The sequence below is a fragment of the Gymnogyps californianus genome, chromosome Z (genome assembly GCF_018139145.2).
Source record: "Gymnogyps californianus isolate 813 chromosome Z, ASM1813914v2, whole genome shotgun sequence".
Lineage (NCBI taxonomy): Eukaryota > Metazoa > Chordata > Aves > Accipitriformes > Cathartidae > Gymnogyps > Gymnogyps californianus.
This window is the reverse complement of record NC_059500.1, coordinates 80,478,644-80,498,868: the sequence shown is the minus strand read 5'-3', so window position 1 is coordinate 80,498,868 and position 20,225 is coordinate 80,478,644. Positions and strand designations below refer to the sequence as shown.

The window sequence follows — 20,225 nt, the reverse complement described above, 5'->3', positions numbered from 1 at the left end:
CCCACCCATCTCATCCACCTCACGCTGCGGGAAGAAGTCCCCTCTGCAGCAGCGTGCCCCGCTCCCCCAACCCACGGAGATCCAGGACCGCACAGCGAAGCTCCACGCAGCAACTGGGGTGGATGTAACCGTGCGTTTTGGGTGGGGACTGGGTGGGGATACCGCGCCGTGGGGTGGGGCCGGGCGAGGCGGTGCCAGGAGCGGCGGCGGAACGCAGCAGCAGCAGCAACAGCAGCGGCGGCGGTGGCAGCAGCATGCGGGAGGCACGGTTCAGGGACCACTTCTGGGTGAGCAGGGGCACGGTGGGACCGGGGACGGCGGGATAGGACCCAGCCGGAGCCGGGAGGGGGGGTTTCACCCCTTTGTGGGCAGAGTTGGCTCCAAAGCTGCTTTCGTGGTCCTGGGGTGACTTTGCTGAAGGCTCTGAGCATCCCCCGGCAGGCACTGCCTGTTCACGCGTGTCCTGAGAGCTGTGGCTTTGCAACCTGCCCCGTGCAGCCAAAATACGCCCCGGCGAGCTGCCGCTGCCGTGCTGAAGGCAGTCGGTGCCGGGCTGAGGGTTTGCCGATATTAATTGGCCGCTGGCGAACTACTTGGAGACGCTATGGCCAAAAAGGGTCCTTTGATATTGAGTTAATCCCGGACTAGGAGCGAGTCCCTCGGTGTGCTGCTGCCAGCTGCTGAGCTGTGGAGGAAAAGCCACGGTTCGAGGAAAGCCGCAATTTATTCTTTTGAGTTTGAACTGCGCGTTTGGGAATGGAGAAGTGCTGAACAGCCGCTTATCTGCTGCAGAGCATGGGCGCTGTGGCTGCTTAGTTCCTCTTGGTCTGTGCGCCTTTGTTCCAGGTACCAGCAACCAGGAAACAAATGACAAAATTTTGGCTTTTGAGGCTGAAAATCCCCATCTATGAACGGCACTCAGGGTTTCCCAGATGATGCCTGGGAAGCAGTTCCCATCTTGCGGGACGGGGGAAAGGCGCGTGGGCCTTGGGAGGAGCGGGCGCTGGGTTTGGGGCTCCTGCGTGTTGTGGAATGAGAGGTGTAAGTGCAGAGTACTCGGCTCGCCCAGCATCATCAGCGTGTTATCTGGCGTAGGGCCGTCAAATATGTAAAACCCGCGTAGGTATCGAACCTGGCTTGGAAAATAAAGCCAGCTTTGCATCTGGCAGCTGTTCCTCAGCTATTTGTTGCCCGAGAAATTTCCACGGTGCTCCCTTCGCTTTGCAAATGTGCAGGAGGGGAGGGATGTGAGGGTGGTGGCAGCATCTCCCAGGCTGGGGGGGAAAAGCTGTGATGCCAGGAGAGCCGAGTGGACGCGGTTTGTCGTGCTTCGGTGGCGCATTGGATTGAAGAAGAGGTCCTCGCCGCGGGGCTGGCTTCGGCCAGCGCTGCCCGGTTTGTTCCTCTCCTGCTGTGGCGTGGTGCTTTTTGAAGGAGGATCCTGGAGGAGGGGGCTCGGTGGGAGAAAATGCAGGGACAGGAGCTACCCCAAGCCCCGAAAGCGAGGAGGAGCCGGGACATTGCACGGAGCGTTCATGCCTGCCCGCTCCCTTTCATAGCAAACATGCCTGTTTACTGAATAACCCTCTTGCTAAGCCCAAAACTATTGGTGTTGCCAGGGATTTTGCTTGGCTTTTTCCTTCCCGAAGCCTGTGTCCTTCAGTTCCCCCCTGACCGACGTGCCTGGGGCAGGCAGTTGGGGTGGAGGTTGGATGGGAACGTGATGGACGTGACTCAGTGGAGAGATCGAGGCCCTGCTGCGATCGTTTGGCCCATGGAAAAGGCAGGTACCGCCCCAAGCAGTCTCCACGCCACGTACCGGTGACTGTGCATCAGCTGCGAGGGCTGGGGAGGGAGGGGAGAAAGGAGAGATGGGCAGAAAAAAAACCAAATTTAGATGAGGTGCGGAGGGCTGCTCATCCGGCTCCGGTTTGCTGTTAAGTGCGGTGAGAGAGCGCAAACTTCCTCCTGCAATTTTTCCTCTTAAATTACTTCGCTTAAGCCAAAAAGGGAAGGAGAAGTCTTCTGTGCCGAAGCAAGTGATTTTGCAGCGGTCAGGACAGCCCGATGGGAAAGGGGAGCTTTCGGGAGGGGCTCCAGGGGAGGGATGCTTTAATTGATGGGACAAAGTCTAAAAAATAACCAAACCCCCCAAAAGCTGAGCCGTTTTTGGTATTGCATCTTCCAGCTTTGAAATGCGGCTGGTTGTGAATGGTGACCGCCAAATTTCTTTGTGGGGATAAGCTGCAGCCCCTCCTTGCTCTGCCGGGGCGGCGGGGCCGTGCCTCAAGCCTCATCTGAGGACTGGTTTAGCTTTAAACCCTGGCAGTTCTGGTTTCTTCGGTGAGGTGCGTGTGTCTTGTCTTTTCCTGCACTGGAATCTGTTCCCTGCTGAAGTTCATGGCGTGATGCGCTGCGTCGGGAAAGCACATTGCGAGTTTGCTCTCTGCATTCGAGTTCATTCATGCTCTTAGGTCTCAGCACAAGATGATAAATTTCCTTAAATAAAGGGGTTTGCTCTTTTGCATCCTACCGCAGCTCCTCCTTGCCCAGAGGCCGAAGTTCGGAGATGCACGAAGCTGCACGTGCATTGCCCCGAATGCCCTCGCTCGTGTGACGCTCCCTCTCGCAGCCTGTGCTGCCTGCAGCTGCCTGCAACAGAGCTCTGCAGAAATAAAAATACGCCAGAGATCATGGTTTTTTCCTCTTGCCCTGCCTGTAGTGATTGCTGCGAGTTGAGCAAGCGTGGGGTTTTGTTTTCATTTGTTTTTGCAACCTGCTGTTCTTCTTTCGCTATACGAGGTCTCTTCTTTCACTTTAATAATTTTCTTGGTACACGCCTGGTTCTCCCCAAGCCTGTTCTTGCAGAGTATTTTGGGTAACCCAACAGCAAAGCTTTGGGTCTCATCAGAGCACTTTGTAAAACTATGTGGGAAAAATAGAAATGATGATAATGCTAAATAACAGTGTAAGTCTGATCTACGGGCTAACAGCTTGCAGCTTGGAGAGTGGATTTTCAGTCGTTTTGCTTTTAATGAAACAAAACCAATGCTCTGCTCTCTGCAGTGTATTGCAGGGTGCATTAAAAAGAAGCATTTGCTAAAACATTAAAAAAAAAAAAAAGGCAAATAATGCTGAAGACCGAGACCTGCTGACTCTCACTGAGGTTGGTCTGGTCAAGCAATTTTTGAAAATCAGACTTAGGTATCTAAATCTTTTAGGCACTCTCAAATATTTCTTTGTCACGCCAAGAAAAAGCGATGCTGCTAAAACAATCCATGGCTCAGGCAAGTCATCTGCAGTAAAAGCTGCACTGGCATATTTAATTTTCTAACAAAGCATGTGGCAAAGTATCTGAAAACACTTATTTACCCCCCAACGCATAGCAAAGAGCTATTGCATTTCTTTTCGCAATGGCACAAACGAAGCGTGGGGGAAAAGAAATGCTTTGCCCCTCGCTGCAGAGCAAGGGAGCGCCGGTGTCTGCAAAGGAACCGGGAATTCCTCCCTGCTGGTCCCTCTACCACGGGATACGGACGGTATTTTGTCAGTGCTGTGACCGGCTGTATTTTTTTTTTTAGCGTCGTGTGGCTGGCCGGGGATAAACTTCTTTATTCTGCGTCCCTGCTGTCAGGGGATGGAGGGGGCTGCCAGCCCCGGGCTCCTGGGTTCATTCCCCAGCTGTTGACTCATGATGTGACGCTGGCTGGGTCATTTCACTTCCCCTTACCCCTGCTTGTCCTTCTCTAAACGGGGACTGGCTTGGCGGAGTTTATCGGCAGCATTATGAAATCCTCAGGTCGTCGTTTGAAAGGAACAAGGTGGGGTTTGTGGGAAGAAGGAATTGCATCGAGGCGGGACGGTCCATTGCTTTCTGTGTCTCTGGAATGAGCAGGGTAGGTGCGTTGGCGTAGGGGAAAGAAACTTCCAATGGAAAATTATTAATCAAAAAGCTGCTTTTCGCAGGATGCCGTTCTCAGGTGCGTGAATTTGCAGCGAGTCCTTTTCCTCCCTGCGATGAGTTTTGTCTGTCCTGTTGTACCCGCCTGGTAATGGGATGGGGAGGAATTGCAGCCTCTTTGCAGCATCTCCTGCTCTCCTCACCCTGCTCCCTGCAGGCACCAGCGCAAGCGTTTTTCTTGGTCTCAGCAACCTCTGCAGGACCCTGAGTGATTTTGAGGCTGTACTGACTGTGAGCAAGAATAGCGCAGCCATTTATTGTTGCACGGTGTTTCCGACTACTAAAATAATCATCCAGCTTCGGTTGTGTTTCTCTAAGCAGATAAGGCTGAGGAGAGATACTAAGAACATAAATCAAGATCTTTCAAGCAATGGTCCGTGAGCAGTGCAGTGCCCCAAACCTTTCATTTTTGGGAAGGTTGGGACAGACTGCTTGAGGAAAGGAGGGCTCTCCAGAGGGAGCTGGACAGGCTGGATCAACGGGCCAAGGCCAACTGTATGAAATTCAACAAGGCTCAGTGCTGGGTCCCGCACTTGGGTCACAACAACCCCATGCGATGCTACAGGCTTGGGGAAGAGCAGCTGGAAAGCTGCCCGGCGGAAAAGGACCTGGGGGCGTTGGTCGACAGCCGGCTGAATATGAGCCAGCAGTGTGCCCAGGTGGCCAAGAAGGCCAACAGCATCCTGGCTTGTATCAGAAAGAGTGTGGCCAGCAGGACCAGGGAAGTGATCGTCCCCCTGTACTTGGCACTGGTGAGGCCGCACCTCGAATGCTGTGTTCAGTTTTGGGCCCCTCACTACACGACAGACATGGAGGTGCTGGAGCGTGTCCAAAGAAGAGCAACGAAGCTGGTGAAGGGTCTGGAGAACAAGTCTTCTGAGGGGCGGCTGAGGGCACTGGGGCTGTTTAGCCTGGAGAAAAGGAGGCTGAGAGGAGACCTTCTCACTCTACAACTACCTGAAAGGAGGTTGTAGCGAGGTGGGGGTCGGTCTCTTCTCCCAAGTAACAAGCGACAGGACCAAAGGAAACGGCCTCAAGTTGTGGCAGGGGAGGTTTAGAATGGTTATTAGGAAAAATTTCTTCACCGAAAGGGTTGTCAAGCACTGGAACAGGCTGCCCAGGGAAGTGGTGGAGTCACCGTCCCTGGAGGTATTTAAAAGACGTGTAGATGTGGTGCTTGGGGACATGGTTTAGTGGTGGACTTGGCAGTGTTAGGTTAATGGTAGGACTCAATGATCTTAAAGGTCTTTTCCAACCTAAATGATTCTATGATTCTCCCATGTCATTGGCTTCGTAGGGTGTGTGTTTGGAGGCGGTTTTCCATGTAAAGTGGGGTTGAAGATGGAAATGACAAGCTCAGCAGCTTGCCTTTTAGCTGTGACTCACACAAGGTCATAGCGTGACTTCAGATCCCCACTAGAGCATTTTAGCTCCTCTTTTGGCTAAAAGTGCAAACAAAACCCAAAACATCACAACAAGCACACAAATTCCTTCTCCTCATCGAGTCCGTTGGGAGGATGGCACAAACCTGGGCAGTGGTTCGGGAAGGGGGGGGCATGTCCTGCTGAGCCCTGCGGGCTCGGGAAACATCAGCTGCTGCTTTGTCACCTTGAAATCATCTGTTTGTAGTTTCCATGGGCTGTCCTCTGAATTGCACGTGGGCTCAGAGCTCTGCCCAGCGGGGAGGACCAGGACAGACGCGTGCTGCAGGGTGGGAGGAGAGATGCTCATCCTCCCGCATCCCTCTGGCTGGGGAGGGCTTGGTGCAACTCCCCATCCTCCGTATCTGTCTTTGGCTTCGTTTATTATGTCTTTAAATCTTGTCCTCTGCGCCCATGGCTCTGTGCTCGCCGTGTTGCCCTTCCTCTTTCATTGCTCCCTGCCAGCCCTGCTTTGGGACGTCCCACGGGCAGTCACGCTGGTCCTTTTTATTCTTTCCGTGCCAACATCTGCCCAGAAGGGTGCTGCGAAGGCTGGTTTCACAGCATACAACCCTGCCCAGCTCCTTTTGGGCCAGGAGCTCCTCCTGCCTGGAAGCAGCTCTTTTGGAAACCTCCACCGTCTCTGTTACCTCCCACGTTTCGTATAACACCTTGCACTGTGAAGTCTGGTCCAGCCTTGGGCGCTTAGGAAATACATACGTGCAGGAATGAAATCCTTCTACTGGAGGAGGAAGAGTGATAAAATAAAGACTTTTGATGGATGGTCCCAATTTTTCCCCTGGCACTTCTGCCTGGCGCAGCGAGCCCAAGTGTCCCAGGCAGCAGAGCAGGATGCAGGAGCGTTCGGGTGCCCCCTGATACGCAGCGATGTAGGTCTGACTGCTCCATCCTGCCCGGGCTTGCAGCGACCGACAGTTGTTCTCCGCGTCCATTTTATTTCCTTTGAAACTGGGGATAGGAAGTCAAGTTGGGATATTCCTGTGTTTTGCAACTGTCATGAAGACTGAGTTCAGTGCAAGCATGTTTCCTTTTTCACAGACTCGATTAGCAAAGACGCAACGCAAACTAAGAACCGGTTGTGGGTTTATCAGTAATAAGCCCGTTTCGGAGGGACATTTGTGCTTTGTAAAGAAAAAGAAACTGTTTTGGTTTCTGCTTAGGTCCTGCTCCAGAGTCCTCTCTTCCCATGCATGCCATGGACGGAGCAAAGCTGATCTGAGATACCCAGGGATTTCCTGCAGGTCCCACTCCACCAGATCTCCACCTCACTTCTTGCTTTCTGTCCACTGACATTCAAGTCCCTGACTCCTTAGGGAAGTCCACATAATTAAATCCTTCATTTATCACAAATACCAGCCCTGTTCTGCCTCATTTCTTGCACCAGGTACAAACTTCCAAGAAATGCCCCCTTCTGCTGCCCACGCTTTCACACCAGTTCTCCGCGTACTCTCATCCTGGCTTTGAACCATTTCCTGAGTCTCTCCATCCTGCCATTATTCCTCTTCAGGCTTCTTAATAACTGTTTGTGGCTTTTCCTTCCTTTCCCTGAGTTTCATATCTGCTCCTACCATTGCTTCCTTTCTGCAGCCCCTTTCCCTATATTTTTTGCTCCCATATGTGCTGTTCTATGCAACACCGACTGGTCCTCTTTGCAGAAGACAACAGGTAGCACCTTCTGCTCAGTTCCCTGCGTCTGCTTCAGGCTTCTTCCAGAGAAAGAGAGCTGATGGTCAGAGCATCTCTTTGTGTTATCGTAGCACTTAGGAGCCCTGCTCTTGGCCCAGGTCTCCAGGGTGGTAAATCCTCAGTCATAGGGCAAAAATCCATTTTTTGTCCTAAGGTGCTTCCAGGCACGGGTATGAGGAAAGAATGGGGTAGAGTTAGTCAATCTTCGTCCTAGCCCACCTACATCATTGCTGCATGTATCTATCTTTTTTTTTTTTTTTTATAAGCATCAGTACAATATATGTTTTTAAGAAGGAATTTGAAGGAAAGCACTGATCCTTCAGAAGTCTATGGGAAGTGAGAGTGGCGCTGCGGGGCTGAGAGCCCTGGGTTGGAAGATGGGACTTGGCCCCGTGGGTGGTGGAGGCAGGACCTCTCCATGGCTGTGAAGTTTTGGGGGGAGTGAAGAAGCTAGCACTGTGTGATGTGTTGGAGGGCACACAGCAGTGGTGGAGGAGGACCTGGTACTTAGGGAAATGATCTTTGCAGTGGTGTTTTGAATTGACGTGTGGGACAGTGTTGCTTTTTGCAAGGCTAAAGAGAAGGCTGTTGCAGCAGCGGTCATTGGGTGCATCCATACATTACCGTGAGGGCAGCGAGAGAAGCCAATAGCTCAGCGATCCTGTGCAGAAAGGTCTGATAAATTCACCTCCAGCCCAGATGTAGGCTCCTACAGCCAGACGTGAGGGTGATGCCCAGAATAGTGCAAGTCAACGGTAACCAGGATCCATCTCCGTGTCTGCAGAAACTGGGAGGAGCAGTAGCAAGACGGGCTGTATCTAGAGACTTGGAGGGGTTTTAGTGTTTGATTTCATTACATTAGAGCTGACAGCTAAGCTCCTAGGAGGAGATGCCATATGCCGTGGGGCCAGCTGTGCTTAGGCCAGGGGGGAGCAATAGGATGTGGTAGGACTGAGCCCTTCTGTTTTCTGAAAGTCATGGAAGTGCCTTTCCCAAACTGCCACCATTGTTCTCATTCTGGAGCCTCTCCCACCCTTAAAAGAAAAAGATCTTATTTCGTAAAGAGGCACTTGCACACTTGCTCCCAGCTGAGCCATCGCTTGTGCAAATGCCGCTGGAGGTGGCAGTGGCCGTGGACTGCACTGACGAGGATGTAACTCCTGTTCTTGTGTCTTCAGAGTACGGATCTGACGAGCACAGTTGGCTACGACAGCATCATTCAACATCTGAATGATGGCAGGAAGAACTGCAAAGAGTTTGAAGACTTTTTGAAGGAAAGGTATGGAGCTGCCTCTGAAAATGGGTTGGGTTGAACCTGGGAAGTGAGGTGGTGGCACTACTTCTACTCCTTGTATTCCCAGTTTGGTTTCTGTCGTGTTTAACTGTCCACTATGTTAAAAAACCTTTGATTTTTGACTGATGAGGAACTTGTTTTCTTACACTGTCCTTTCTTTGCACGGCTGGTGCTGTGGTATGAAGTCCATGCCCAGGAATCCTCAGCTGCGAGGCAGCGATGGTGCCCAGAGCTTGATGCTCACATTTTGAACTGTCTGTTAAACAGAAAGAGGAATCAGGAGCAGTTTAATAATTCAGTCTAACATGTTGCCAGACATCTGTACTGATGTGTTTGCAGCTGTTGGTGGCCTGCCCAGGCCACACGCTCTCCCATGAAGTTCACCTTGCAGTTCAGCTTGCAGAAGATCAGGTGAAGACCTTGGCATAGGAAAGCCACGGCTTCGTCCTGAATTGGTCTTTGCACATTATGGACAGCCCACAGATTTTATGTTAAAAAGAAGTAGTAGCATTAGAGAGTGAGTTTATTAATCAGAGGATATGACCTAAGTAGAGGTTCTGTGGTTACAAAGGCACAACTGAGATGATGGTCTGGCCGCGTATTTTGACTTTATGGTTCACCTGGTTAGCAGTGGCTAAATATGAAGAGCGTTGTGGAACAACCCTGAATTAATGTAATTTTGGTATTGAGAACTGGAGAAAACAAACCTCTGAATACAAGACTCAGTACAAAACAGCCTGGAACAAATGTAATGGGGATGAAGAGGAGGAGAACCTGCAGTTAAAAGTGTCTAATGCACCTACATCTGTCTAGGCTGTAATCCCATGTTCCAGGAAAATTTCGGCTTTCCAGCTGCCTGAGGAACCATCCGCTGAACCCTGAGAACCGTGTCCCACTCATCCGTGGCAACGGAGAGAGTGCAAAAAGCCTCCTCCACACCCTGTGCCCCGTTCCTCTTTGCTGTTGAAGGAGGTGTAGGTTTCCACCGACGTGTCTAGCCAGGAGGAGATTAGAGGCTGAACCTGGACTTGCTACTGGCAGCCCTCTCTGAACATGGCCCGGTTCTCCATGTACAGCACGGCTGTTACATGGTCCCAGCCACGGAGAACATGCCTGTTGGATTTGATGCTTTGTCTCAAAAGGAAGTTCATGGGAATATTGTCAGAGAGAGGAAAAAAAATCAATTTATAATCTTTATTTTTTCCATTTCCCTACAAGCTTTTGGAGTTTTTAAAGAGTTAAGTTAGGTGAACCCTACTGCCAAACTCTAGAAATCAACAACGTAGATATCTGCATCTGCGTTAGAGATACAGGCATTTTAGGAAGCTATTTATTTTATCCGGTAGACCTTCTAATGCAAGCCTCTAGCAGTACTTGTTTCTCTCCACTGACTGCAGACAGCTAGGGTGGCTTGCCCAGATGGAGATATCTACATTTGACCAAGCAAGTCCAGCCCTGGTTGTCTGTACAGACTTCAAAGCAGCTGCAGAAAGCTGGTTGTTCTTAGACTGCAACACATAGGCTTTCTTTCCCCCCCACTCTTTATTCCAAGAGGGGAGGACAATACGATCTCTCTAAAGGTGTTACTTATGTTACCTCACAAGATATGGCCTCTTCTTTAGGTGTTCTCTCTAAGGACCAGAGGCAGACAGGAGAGAGTACGAGTTTTGGGGTGCATGTATGGTGGCTGAGTGGTCTTTGAGGTGCCTACTCCCTTCTGTCACATTTGGTTTAAATCAGCCAAATCAGATTCAAAAGTACTTTGTGTGGATGGACCGACAGACGCTGATGGCCGAGATGCAGAAGACGTGTGATCGCACAAGCCTTGTTCCTGTAGGAAACTGAGCTAAAAACTACTCAGGTGACTTACCTGGCTGCATCTAGCCACCAGCCGCACTGGCTGCTTAGTCCTCCATCTCCTGCGGAGGTGGTCCTTGCACCCATCGGCCATGGGGAGATGGGGAGAGCAAGGCATCAGGACCACAGACACAGCAAAACAAAGTGCTTTCACTAGAAAGGCTGTTGGGTAACTGCAAACAACAGTCTTCCTTCAGCCAACTGTCCACAGTTGGTTTGCAACAGGTCAGAAGATAGGGAGGGTGTTAAGAGCGGGTCTTGGCCTCTGCTGCAGACAAGTACCAGTTTCTGAAATGAGAACTTCCTCTCATTTCTCTGTTTCCTCAACAGGGCAATTATAGAAGAAAAATATGGCAAAGAGCTCATTAACTTGTCGAAGAAGAAGCCCTGTGGGCAGATAGAGCTGAAGTAAGTTCACACTCCTTGTGTGTTTTGCTTTAATGGGTGTCCTTACTTGGAGCAATGAAGGAGGAGGGGAAGGAAGGAGGCTGTGAGAGACAAAACAGTGTTGAAATGTGATTGGGATGCTACCAGAAGATGATCTGAAATTGGTCTTGTGAATGAATGGTCCACAGTTGGTTTGGCCTTTGCCAATAAATGAGTTGGACTCCACCAAGTTCCCACCAGCTGTAGACTAACCAAAGCATCGTAGACGCTCAGGCGAGATATGGGCTGGCAGTTCAGCAGAGGGCCGAGGATCACGAGACCTTGGGTTCGCTCCTGACTGTTTTTGAGGCCAGAGGGAAGTACAGGTACTTCCTTGACTCAAACCATGCAAATCTTCAAAGCCCAATGTGTTACTACCCCGCAGGGGTGCTGTGGCCGCTGTGGTTGGCTCCATGAGTGGGTCTCCATTTCCCCAGTGACCCTTGGCACCTTCTCCTTGTTTCTATACTTTATACATGCCCGGTCTGATATTCTTTAATCATTTATTTCAATTTTTATATTGAGGTGTCACATAAAATGTTTCTGAAATCTTTATTGTACAATATTAATAGGGAGAAAAGTTCCCTACATTTCCAACCACTGGCCAATGCACCATGTAGAAGGTGTTCGTATGTCCCAAATGATACTTTTAGGAGGTTGCCTGAAACATTTGTCATGAAACTCAGAATTTTTAATAGCATCCAATGTTCAGAAAGGTGTAACGTAGATCTCGAACCAAGTGAGCTGTGTTATACTTGCTGAGAGGGAAAAAGCCAGAGGTGTAAAGAGGGTAAATAAACCTGCTTGGAGCTGCTTTGGCCAGTGTTGAGTGAGGGACTTGCTGTCTGGTTTGGGAGAGGTGCTCTGCTGATGCCTGTGCCTGGCCGTGCTTTCCCACTCTTCTTAGTGCTCTGCCTGTGTTTTTCAGCACGCTGAAGAGATCCCTGGATGTTTTCAAGCAACGTAAGTGATTCTTCTTCTTTGTGTTTGTCAGGTGCTTGGCAGCGCCAAAGCCTGCAGGCAACTGCTTGGGAAGAAAATAGCAGAGAAAGCTCTAAACCTGTGCGATGCTGAGGTCAGGCATAGGCTGTCCTCCTGGCCCGGCTCATCCCAGTGCACAGGGTTTGGGACCAAGTGCTCCAGGGCACGGGTGGGAGAGGGGACCCACAGGGCGTCCTTTTGGGGATCTCTTGGGCTTTCGGGGCTGGCTGCAGCTCAGAGGTTGTGCTTGTGTTGTACATCAGAAGTTGTGCGTGGGAAGCTCATCTGGAGTTTGTTGGACTGGCTCGCCTTACCCTCTTCAAACACACACGCAGTAATTCGCACCTCGAATGCTGTGTTCAGTTTTGGGCCCCTCACTACAAGAAAGACATGGAGGTGCTGGAGCGCGTCCAAAGAAGAGCAATGAAGCTGGTGAAGGGTCTGGAGAACAAGTCTTATGAGGAGCGGCGATAGGACCAGAGGAAATGGCCTCAAGTTGTGGCAGGGGAGGTTTAGATTGGATATTAGGAAAAATTTCTTCACCGAAAGGGTCGTCAAGCACTGGAACAGGCTGCCCAGGGAAGTGGTGGAGTCACCATCCCTGGAGGTATTTAAAAGACGTGTAGATGTAGCACTTAGGGACATGGTTTAGTGGTGGACTTGGCAGTGTTAGGTTAATGGTTGGACTCGATGATCTTAAAGGTCTTTTCCAATCTAAATGATTCTATGATTCTAATCGGAGCATCTAAAAGATGATGCTTTGGCCACTTTACATTGTCCCTTCATTGCCATGTGTCACAGCCCGCCACGGTCCAGGCAGCCAGTATCGGTACCTTGAGGGCTAGCGCTCTGCTAACCTGTGCTGAGTCCACCCTCTGCCCTAGCCAGGTTTGTCTGCTGCCCTGTCCCTTGGTGGACCTCCCTAACAAGGCTCTGCCCTCACAGCAGCTAATTATTAATAGCTGCGGGTTTGAAACGGCTCTCGGGGTTGAATCGTGAGCTACAGTCCGGCTTAGCTCCCTCGATGAGCTTGCTGGTGTGGCGTTTCACGGTGTGGCCGCTCGCCTTCAGCAAGATGAGCCTGAGATTTTTTTTTTTAACGTTAGTTTTTCTGTGCCCCAAGTTGGTTGTCTGCTAGCCTGGGGCAACGCTTCCTTCAGACAGCTCCTTCAGGCTGCGATGTGCTGAAACGTGCCTGAATTCATCTGGATGAGGGGGAGATGTGACTGTAATTGTTTGAATGACTTCTCTTGATATCAGTTTTCTTAAACTGAAGGGCAGGCCCCAGCAGCACTGATCCTTACGTAGGCAAGCACTGCTTGGAGGCTGCTTCAAAAGTGCTGCTGCTTTTATATGTTTCTGCAAGGGGATGTATGATGTGGGGTCAGTTTGATGTCAGCTACAACAGTTGACTCGAGCAACAGAGTCTTTTTAGGAATTTATATATATTTTTTAAAAATTTTTTTCTTTGCAGAGGTAGACAATGTGGGACAAGGTCACATCCAGCTGGCGCAAACCCTTCGGGAGGAAGCAAAGAAAATGGAGGACTTCAGGGAAAAGCAAAAACTGCATCGGAAAAAGGTCAGGTGCCACAGGAGCACGCACCTTCGCCGCAGGGTGTCGATCCTGCCCCGGCGATGAGCTGCTCCCGGCCGATGTCTCCTGCTGTGCCCCAGCCCCCTCTGTGCCCCTGGTGCCTGCTGCTGCCGGGAAGTCCTGAGCTCCTTCCTATGTGTTGCAACCGTGTTGGTGAACTGTGCGGCAACCTCCAACTTCCTTCTTCTCATTGCCGTGTCTTCTCCTTTCGGCGCCTTTTGGGGCCAGCGATAGAAGGGGCTCAGCTCCAGGGATTCCAGCCTCAACCAGGAATGTTTTTAAAGCATACATGTAGAATCATAGAATCGTTTAGGTTGGAAAAGACCTTTAAGATCATCGAGTCCAACTGTTAACCTAGCACTGCCAAGTCCACCACTAAACCATGTCCCCAAGTGCCACATCTACACGTCTTTTAAATACTCCCAGGGATGGTGACTCCACCACTTCCCTGGGCAGCCTGTTCCAGTGCTTGACGACCCTTTTGGTGAAGAAATTTTTCCTAATATCCAATCTAAACCTCCCCTGCCACAACTTGAGGCCATTTCCTCTGGTCCTATTGCTTGTTACTTGGGAGAAGAGACCGACCCCCACCTCACTACAACCTCCTTTCAGGTAGTTGTAGAGAGCGAGAAGGTCTCCCCTCAGCCTCCTTTTCTCCAGGCTAAACAACCCCAGTGCCCTCAGCCGCTCCTCATAAGACTTGTTCTCCAGACCCTTCACCAGCTTCGTTGCCCTTCTTTGGGCAAGCTCCAGCACCTCCATGTCCTTCTTGTAGTGAGGGGCCCAAACCTGAACACAGCATCTGAGGTGCGGCCTCACCAGTGCCGAGTACAGGGGGACAACCACTTCCCTAGTCCTGCTGGCCACACCATTTCTGATAGAAGCCAGGATGCCATTGGCCTTCTTGGCTACCTGGGCACACTGCCGGCTCATATTCAGCCGGCTGTCGACCAACACCCCCAGGTCCTTTTCCGCCGGGCAGCTTTCCAGCCACTCTTCCCCAAGCCTGTAGCGTCGCATGGGGTTGTTGTGACCCAAGTGCAGGACCCGGCACCGAGCCTTGTTGAATTTCATACAGTTGGCCTTGGCCCATCGATCCAGCCTGTCCAGATCCCTCTGGAGAGCCCTCCTTCCCTCAAGCAGATCAACACTCCCGCCCAACTTGGTGTCGTCTGCAAACTTCCTGAGGGTGCACTCGATCCCCTCGTCCAGAGCATTGATAAAGATATTAAACAGAACTGGCCCCAATATAGTGCTGTATGATCTCCATAGAGTCTGCTAAAATTGGCAAGCCTTTTAACTTCTTCTGGCTTGAGATTCCTTTGCCTGGAAAATGAGGGAAAACTGCTACAACCAGGGACTAGTTTGGACCTAGCAGAGGGGAGTGGGCTTCCCAATTTTGCCAGACCCTATGGAGACGATACAGTACTATGTAGTGCTAGGATTTCATTTGTAGAGCTCCTTTGCATACACAAGTGAAGGCTTCGATAGAAACATAGAAAGATGAATGTCTTAGACAGGTTTTGTGAAGATGCTTTGGGTAGAGGAAGGTCCTTAAACCCCTCTCAATCTGGTCCGTGCCTCTTCCTTTCCTAAGCCATGTAGTTCATCCTGAAGCTTCGATGGTCAGTGACATGCTGACTCCGGGTCTGTTGTCTTCACAGATAGAGCTGATAATGGAGGCGATTCACAAAAACAGGAATTTGCAGTACAAGAAGACGATGGAGGTAAAGCAAATCTGCTGCTGTTTCTTGCTGTATGGGTTAACGCTGCTAACGTGCACACGCGTGGCGCTGGGGCAGACTTAAACGTGAAGGTCTTCCTCCTCTGCTGCAAGTCCCTACGTTGTGTCTGCATGAGCGGCGTGCAGGGCATGCTCAGCAAAACCGAAGAGTATGCGAGGGACGTGGCTGGTGGTAGCCTTGCAGGGTTGGAAACGAGTGATTTAGATGTCATGGACTCGATTACCATGAGCTTTTCATCTTGAGCAAAGAGCAGCTTGTCTTGTGAGCTTGGTTTTGCCCAAGCAGGAGGGCATCTGGGACCTTGCGTGCCATCCTCTGCTCTGCTGGCAGCCTGCGCCCGCCTCTTCACTCGTAGGCTGTGCTTTCCTCCAAAGCCTCCAGCGTGAGCTGTATTTGCATCTCGTTGCTTGCTGACACGCTCCTGCCCCGTTTGGTGGCTCTCCTAGGCCAAGCGGCTCTACGAGCAGCGCTGCAGGGATAAGGACGAAGCGGAACAGGCTGTGCACCGCAACGCAAACCTGGTGACGCAGAAGCAGCAGGAGAAGGTACGGAGAGGGGGGTGGCTGTGGGGCAGGGGGAGAAAGGGGTGTCTCTTCTTGTGGCTCTCCTGCCCCATGCCTCTTTTCTCAGCTCTCGGGTTTGGGGTGAGACGGGAGGGCTGGTGATGTTCCCTGGTTGGGCTGCAGTGCCGTTGGTGATGCACCAGGGCTCTCCTTTACCTTTCTTCTCTCTCCCGTTTTTGGCAGCTGTTCCTGAAGCTGGCTCAGACAAAATCAGCTCTGGAGGACTCTGGTGAGTGTGGAAATGGCAGCATTTGGAGGGCGAGGGGAGCGTTTCCTGGGGCAGGGAGTTCTGAAGCTGTTGTATGGCTCTCGGGCAAGCTCCGGCTCTTGGGTCAGGCACGGCTCCTCCGAAACACGTGCCCAAGATACCGGAGGTGGGCACCTGCCCTGGAGAAGCCTGCATGGCCCCACCAAGGCTGCTCCCATGGCATGACCCTCCGCTTTGCCGTGCGGCTCTGCGTCCCCTTGCAGTGCCCACCCACAGCCGAGCTCACGCATCACTGCTGCTTTCTCCCTGACGTCCCAGCCATTTCAGGCTTCACATATTACTTTCTAGCGAAGAGTTTTTTTTAATTAATGTTAATCAGATGACAATGCGATTTCTCTCGCAGACAGGAGTTACCAGCAGAGCGTTACCACACTGGAGAAGATCCGGGAAGAATGGCAGAAAGAGCACATCAAAGCTTGCGAGGTAAATGCCCCAAAACACCTTCATGTGGCAGCATGGTCCTCTGGATGTCCGTCCCCTTGCTGCAGAGGTCAGGGACGGTGCAGATTTGCCTTCTCTGTATTCCTCTGGCAGGCGTTGCAGCTAACCCTGCATTTGTACACTGGGGTTGAAAGGTTATCTTTCATGGAAACGTGTAAAGGCACGTGAAACTGAGGTATTCCAGACAACAGATTTCAAAAGACTTGGGTTTAAACCTGCTTGGAAAAGGGCTGGGCAGGAAAGAGGGAGAAGACCACAACCAGTCAATGCCCCTCTTGTTTTCATACATCCCCAGTGCTTTTTTATTGCTCTGTACCTGTGGGAGTGAAGTGAGCTGGGTCCGCAGGACCACGGGGTGCCTAGGGAACATGCAGTGCCTTTAGAAGCTGGCTTGGTCTCCCCAGAGGGTGCAATGTGCTGGATGACCCCTTCCACATCAGTCCTGCAGACCTTCCCGAGCTTAACACTCATCTTTGAAATACCTGGTTGCGTAGAGGGATGATTTCTCCTCCAGTCAAGCTGGAGGACTTGTGGTTTCCATGTTTCCTACAGGAGACCACCACTACCTGCTCCTCGCTGAGGACAGTCGTCTTTGTAGTGGTACTTGTGGATGAGAAACATTCAGGATAAAAGAGATTTGCTCTCGGTTTAAAGACGTTAGGGCCGTTTTGTCTGTGTCGTTACAGTTCTTTGAGACTCAGGAGTGCGAGCGCATCAACTACTTCCGCAATGCCCTCTGGCTTCATGTCAACCAGCTCTCCCAGGACTGCGTCCAGAATGACGAGGTACGTCAAATGAAAGTCTCCCCATACGTTCATTTTTCTGTTTGGAAAGCAGAGCCCAATTTGCTTTCCTGTGCACTGAGCTGTGTTATGTCTGAGTTGGGCTGTGGCCTTTGATTGGCCACCAGAAACCAGCAGGAGTGTGCAGGCAGAAGGTTTTGGCCAGAGCTCTTGAAGATGAGGTTTCCTCTGGGATTGCCACGTTTTTTGAGGGTGGTGAAACACTGGCACAGGTTGCCCAGAGAGGTGGTAGATGCCCCATCCCTGGCAACATTCCAGGGCAGGTTGGACGGGGCTCTGAGCAACCTGATCTAGTGGAAGATGTCCCTGCTCATGGCAGGGGGGTTGGACTAGATGACCTTTAAAGGTCCCTTCCAACCCAAACTATTCTGCGATTCTATGATTCCCCTACCACTGAAGCTCGTGTCCTGGGTGAGCACTGGGCTTTCACCCCATGTGTGATAAACGATTGGAAAAAACCCTCTTGGTTTTTGACCTGGTGTATAGAAATGCTTTTTATTTCCCTTTTGCAGAAATACGAGGAAATCCGCAAGAGTTTAGAAATGTGCAGCATTGAGAAGGATATTGATTTTTTTGTAAATTTACGCAAAACTGGAAATTTGGCCCCAGGTAAGAGCTCAGTACAATCTCACAAAGTAGTGCTGACTTCCTTGTACTCCTCATGGAGCTGCTGCTCTGATCAGCATCAGTTTGGATGCAAAAACACTGATTTTGCAACATCCCTCCTTCCATTAACTGGTGTGCAGCGCTAGTCTCTGCCACTTATCACCAGCCCCTGAAGATCAGGCGTTTTCCCAGAGAGAGGAAAGACTTAGCAGCTGAATGTTGGTGTTGACAAGTAGTTTATGCTTATAAAAGGTCTGTACTTCACTATTGTTAACTTTTCCTAGCTCCTGTTGTTTATGAAAACTACTATAATACACAGAGAAATGCAACTCCTGTGAGAAGTCCGGTTCCTGTACCTATATCAAGGTAAGGGACATAACATATACAATTGCAATTGCTATTGCAAACGATGCTCTCCCCCCCAAAAAGGCATATTTTGTTGCTTTCAGTCTATTGGAGGCTTGACTTGGGAGTATTAGAGGAAAATATTCCCCACGCTATGTAGTCCATCGCTTTTCACAGCAGGAGTTATGCCAATGTGCTGCCTACTATAAGCTGTTCAAGGACCCCCTCAAGGCCAGTTAGAGGTTTTTGCTCCCCCTTTTGGGGTCATTTCTCCCGTCTCATGGTTGGGAATCTTATTCTGAAAGTGCTTAGGGTGAGGGTCTGCTCATTTTTTCTTGTACCAAGCCTATTCCAGAAGTCCTTCGCATGGAGGCGAGGGGCTGCGGTGCTCAGACAGCAGAAAAGCAAGGCAGCCTGGGGCATACTGAATTTCATGTCTTGCTCTCTCTGGGAACTATCTGAGCTCCCTTCTAGAGCAGCCTTTGATACCAGAATGAAACCTTCTGGGCTTCCCTGCATGATTCTCCATGTGGTCTGTCTATCTGAGGAGAAACGGATCAGTTAAAAGCGTGCCTGGGTACAGGGATGAACAGCAGAGCGGAATTCACTCCCCCGGGACAGAAGCTGGGCAGGGAGGACAGGGTGAAGGATGCTTCTGCTGGGGGAAAGATGAGGATTCAGGGCTAAAGACTGTTGCTAAAGATGAGTGTGCCACTTTGGCTGTCACATTGGGAGAGGAGTCATGTCTAATTATGGCTTCCTGATGTCTCACTCGGGGCAAAGGCATGCAAAAAGGCATGCCCTGAGGCTCACTTGTGAATGTTTCCCCAACTTAGTGCTCTCTGGTTACTTTTTCCTCTCGCCCACCATATCAGCTTCAATTCCCGTGTTTGCCAAGCCAGCTGTCGGTGGTGAACCCACCGTGACATGCCTTGGTACCAGGTCTCCATAAAGCCCAGGCTGGCCAAACCTCTTGCCCTTCCACCAGCTCTGGGAGGGCAGTTGAGGAGCGCCGAGCCAGGGCAATGGGAGTCCTGTGGCCACGCGGATCCTCAGCTCTGTGTTTCCTTCTGTGCAGGAGGGGACCTCTACCCACCCCGACCAGCGCGCCAGGTGAGTTACTTGCTTTATGGGGCTTCTGGCCCCACAGAGGATCTCTCTGCTCTTGCTCTTCCCCATCAGGTCATGAGCTTTAGCTCTCTGAAGGGATCGCTTTAGGTGAAGCTCCTGCTGTAAGTCTGGTCCCCGCTGAAAGATGCTGGGAAGTTGGGCGCTAACTTTGGAGGCAATGCTTCACCCAGGAGAAGTTCTGATCAAAGCCCTGCGTGTAGGCATTTTTGAAGCTGAAGGATGTCTAAGCTTGGGATCCCACCAGTCTCTACAGCTTGGGCCCTTCTCTGCTTCGGCAGCATGAGCCGTATCATTCCCAGTGCCACTTCAGTGATGGGATACCACAGCGGGACTCGGTAAAATGAGGTCCTGCTTTGGCTCTTTGGCAAATCAAGTCATCTCTTTGAGCCTCGTTCACCCTTGCCTCCCATCCCTTTAACACGGGTAGCCAGTGCATGATGTTTCTGTCCTGTGTAAAGTCTTGTAATGAGCACTTCTCATGAGCAGACCTAATTTTTTTGTGCTCTGTGTTTCAGGTGAGCCCGATTACGCCACAGTTGACGGCTACAGCTTGATACATCACTAACAGCCACAGTAAGTACTCACATTTGATGAAGAAAGGATTTAATATGAGATGCAGCTACACAGAGGAGGGACAGTGGAGAAAGAAAGGCCACCGGTTAAGGGATGACATTTTGAGGTGACTGACTGGGAGTGATGATCATGTCAGCCCTCCCATCTCTTGTCTGAGCTGGAGCTGTGGTTTAGACGCTGTTGATCCTGTTCTGTAGGTTCTCCAGGCAGAAGACACTGTTGGTTTGGCCAGCGTGGCAGAGTTGGTGTTTCCAGTTATTCCCAGCCACACAGAGCTGAAGTGCTTCTCCATTTTAAGAAAGTATTTGAGGACTCTGATAATTATTTGTACATTCAGAAAGTGCCTACTAAAAATCTGTGCCTTTGATCAGCAAAACTCCTTGGACGGATATCCCATCTTCACACTCGGGAAGAAAAGGAATGTAAGCGATGGACCCAGACACAGGGGCGATCTGTGTTGGAAGAAGGTTTTGATTTGAAGTTCTTCTAAAGTGCAGCCATCTGGGA

At 50.8% G+C, this 20,225-nt stretch overlaps 1 protein-coding gene across 1 annotated transcript; it reads left to right on the top strand.

The window, feature by feature from the left end:
* The first annotated feature begins 254 nt into the window (after positions 1–254).
* On the top strand, positions 255–19,949 carry PSTPIP2 (proline-serine-threonine phosphatase interacting protein 2). Its single transcript, XM_050913366.1, has 15 exons — positions 255–287; positions 8,268–8,368; positions 10,571–10,648; positions 11,595–11,629; positions 13,122–13,228; positions 14,908–14,970; positions 15,435–15,533; positions 15,735–15,780; positions 16,163–16,242; positions 16,947–17,045; positions 17,576–17,672; positions 17,954–18,035; positions 19,093–19,127; positions 19,661–19,718; positions 19,916–19,949. Exons 1-14 carry the CDS (start codon positions 255–257, stop codon positions 19,708–19,710), a joined length of 1,005 nt encoding a protein of 334 aa, XP_050769323.1. The 3' UTR covers positions 19,711–19,718; positions 19,916–19,949.
* Positions 19,950–20,225: the final 276 nt, after the last annotated feature.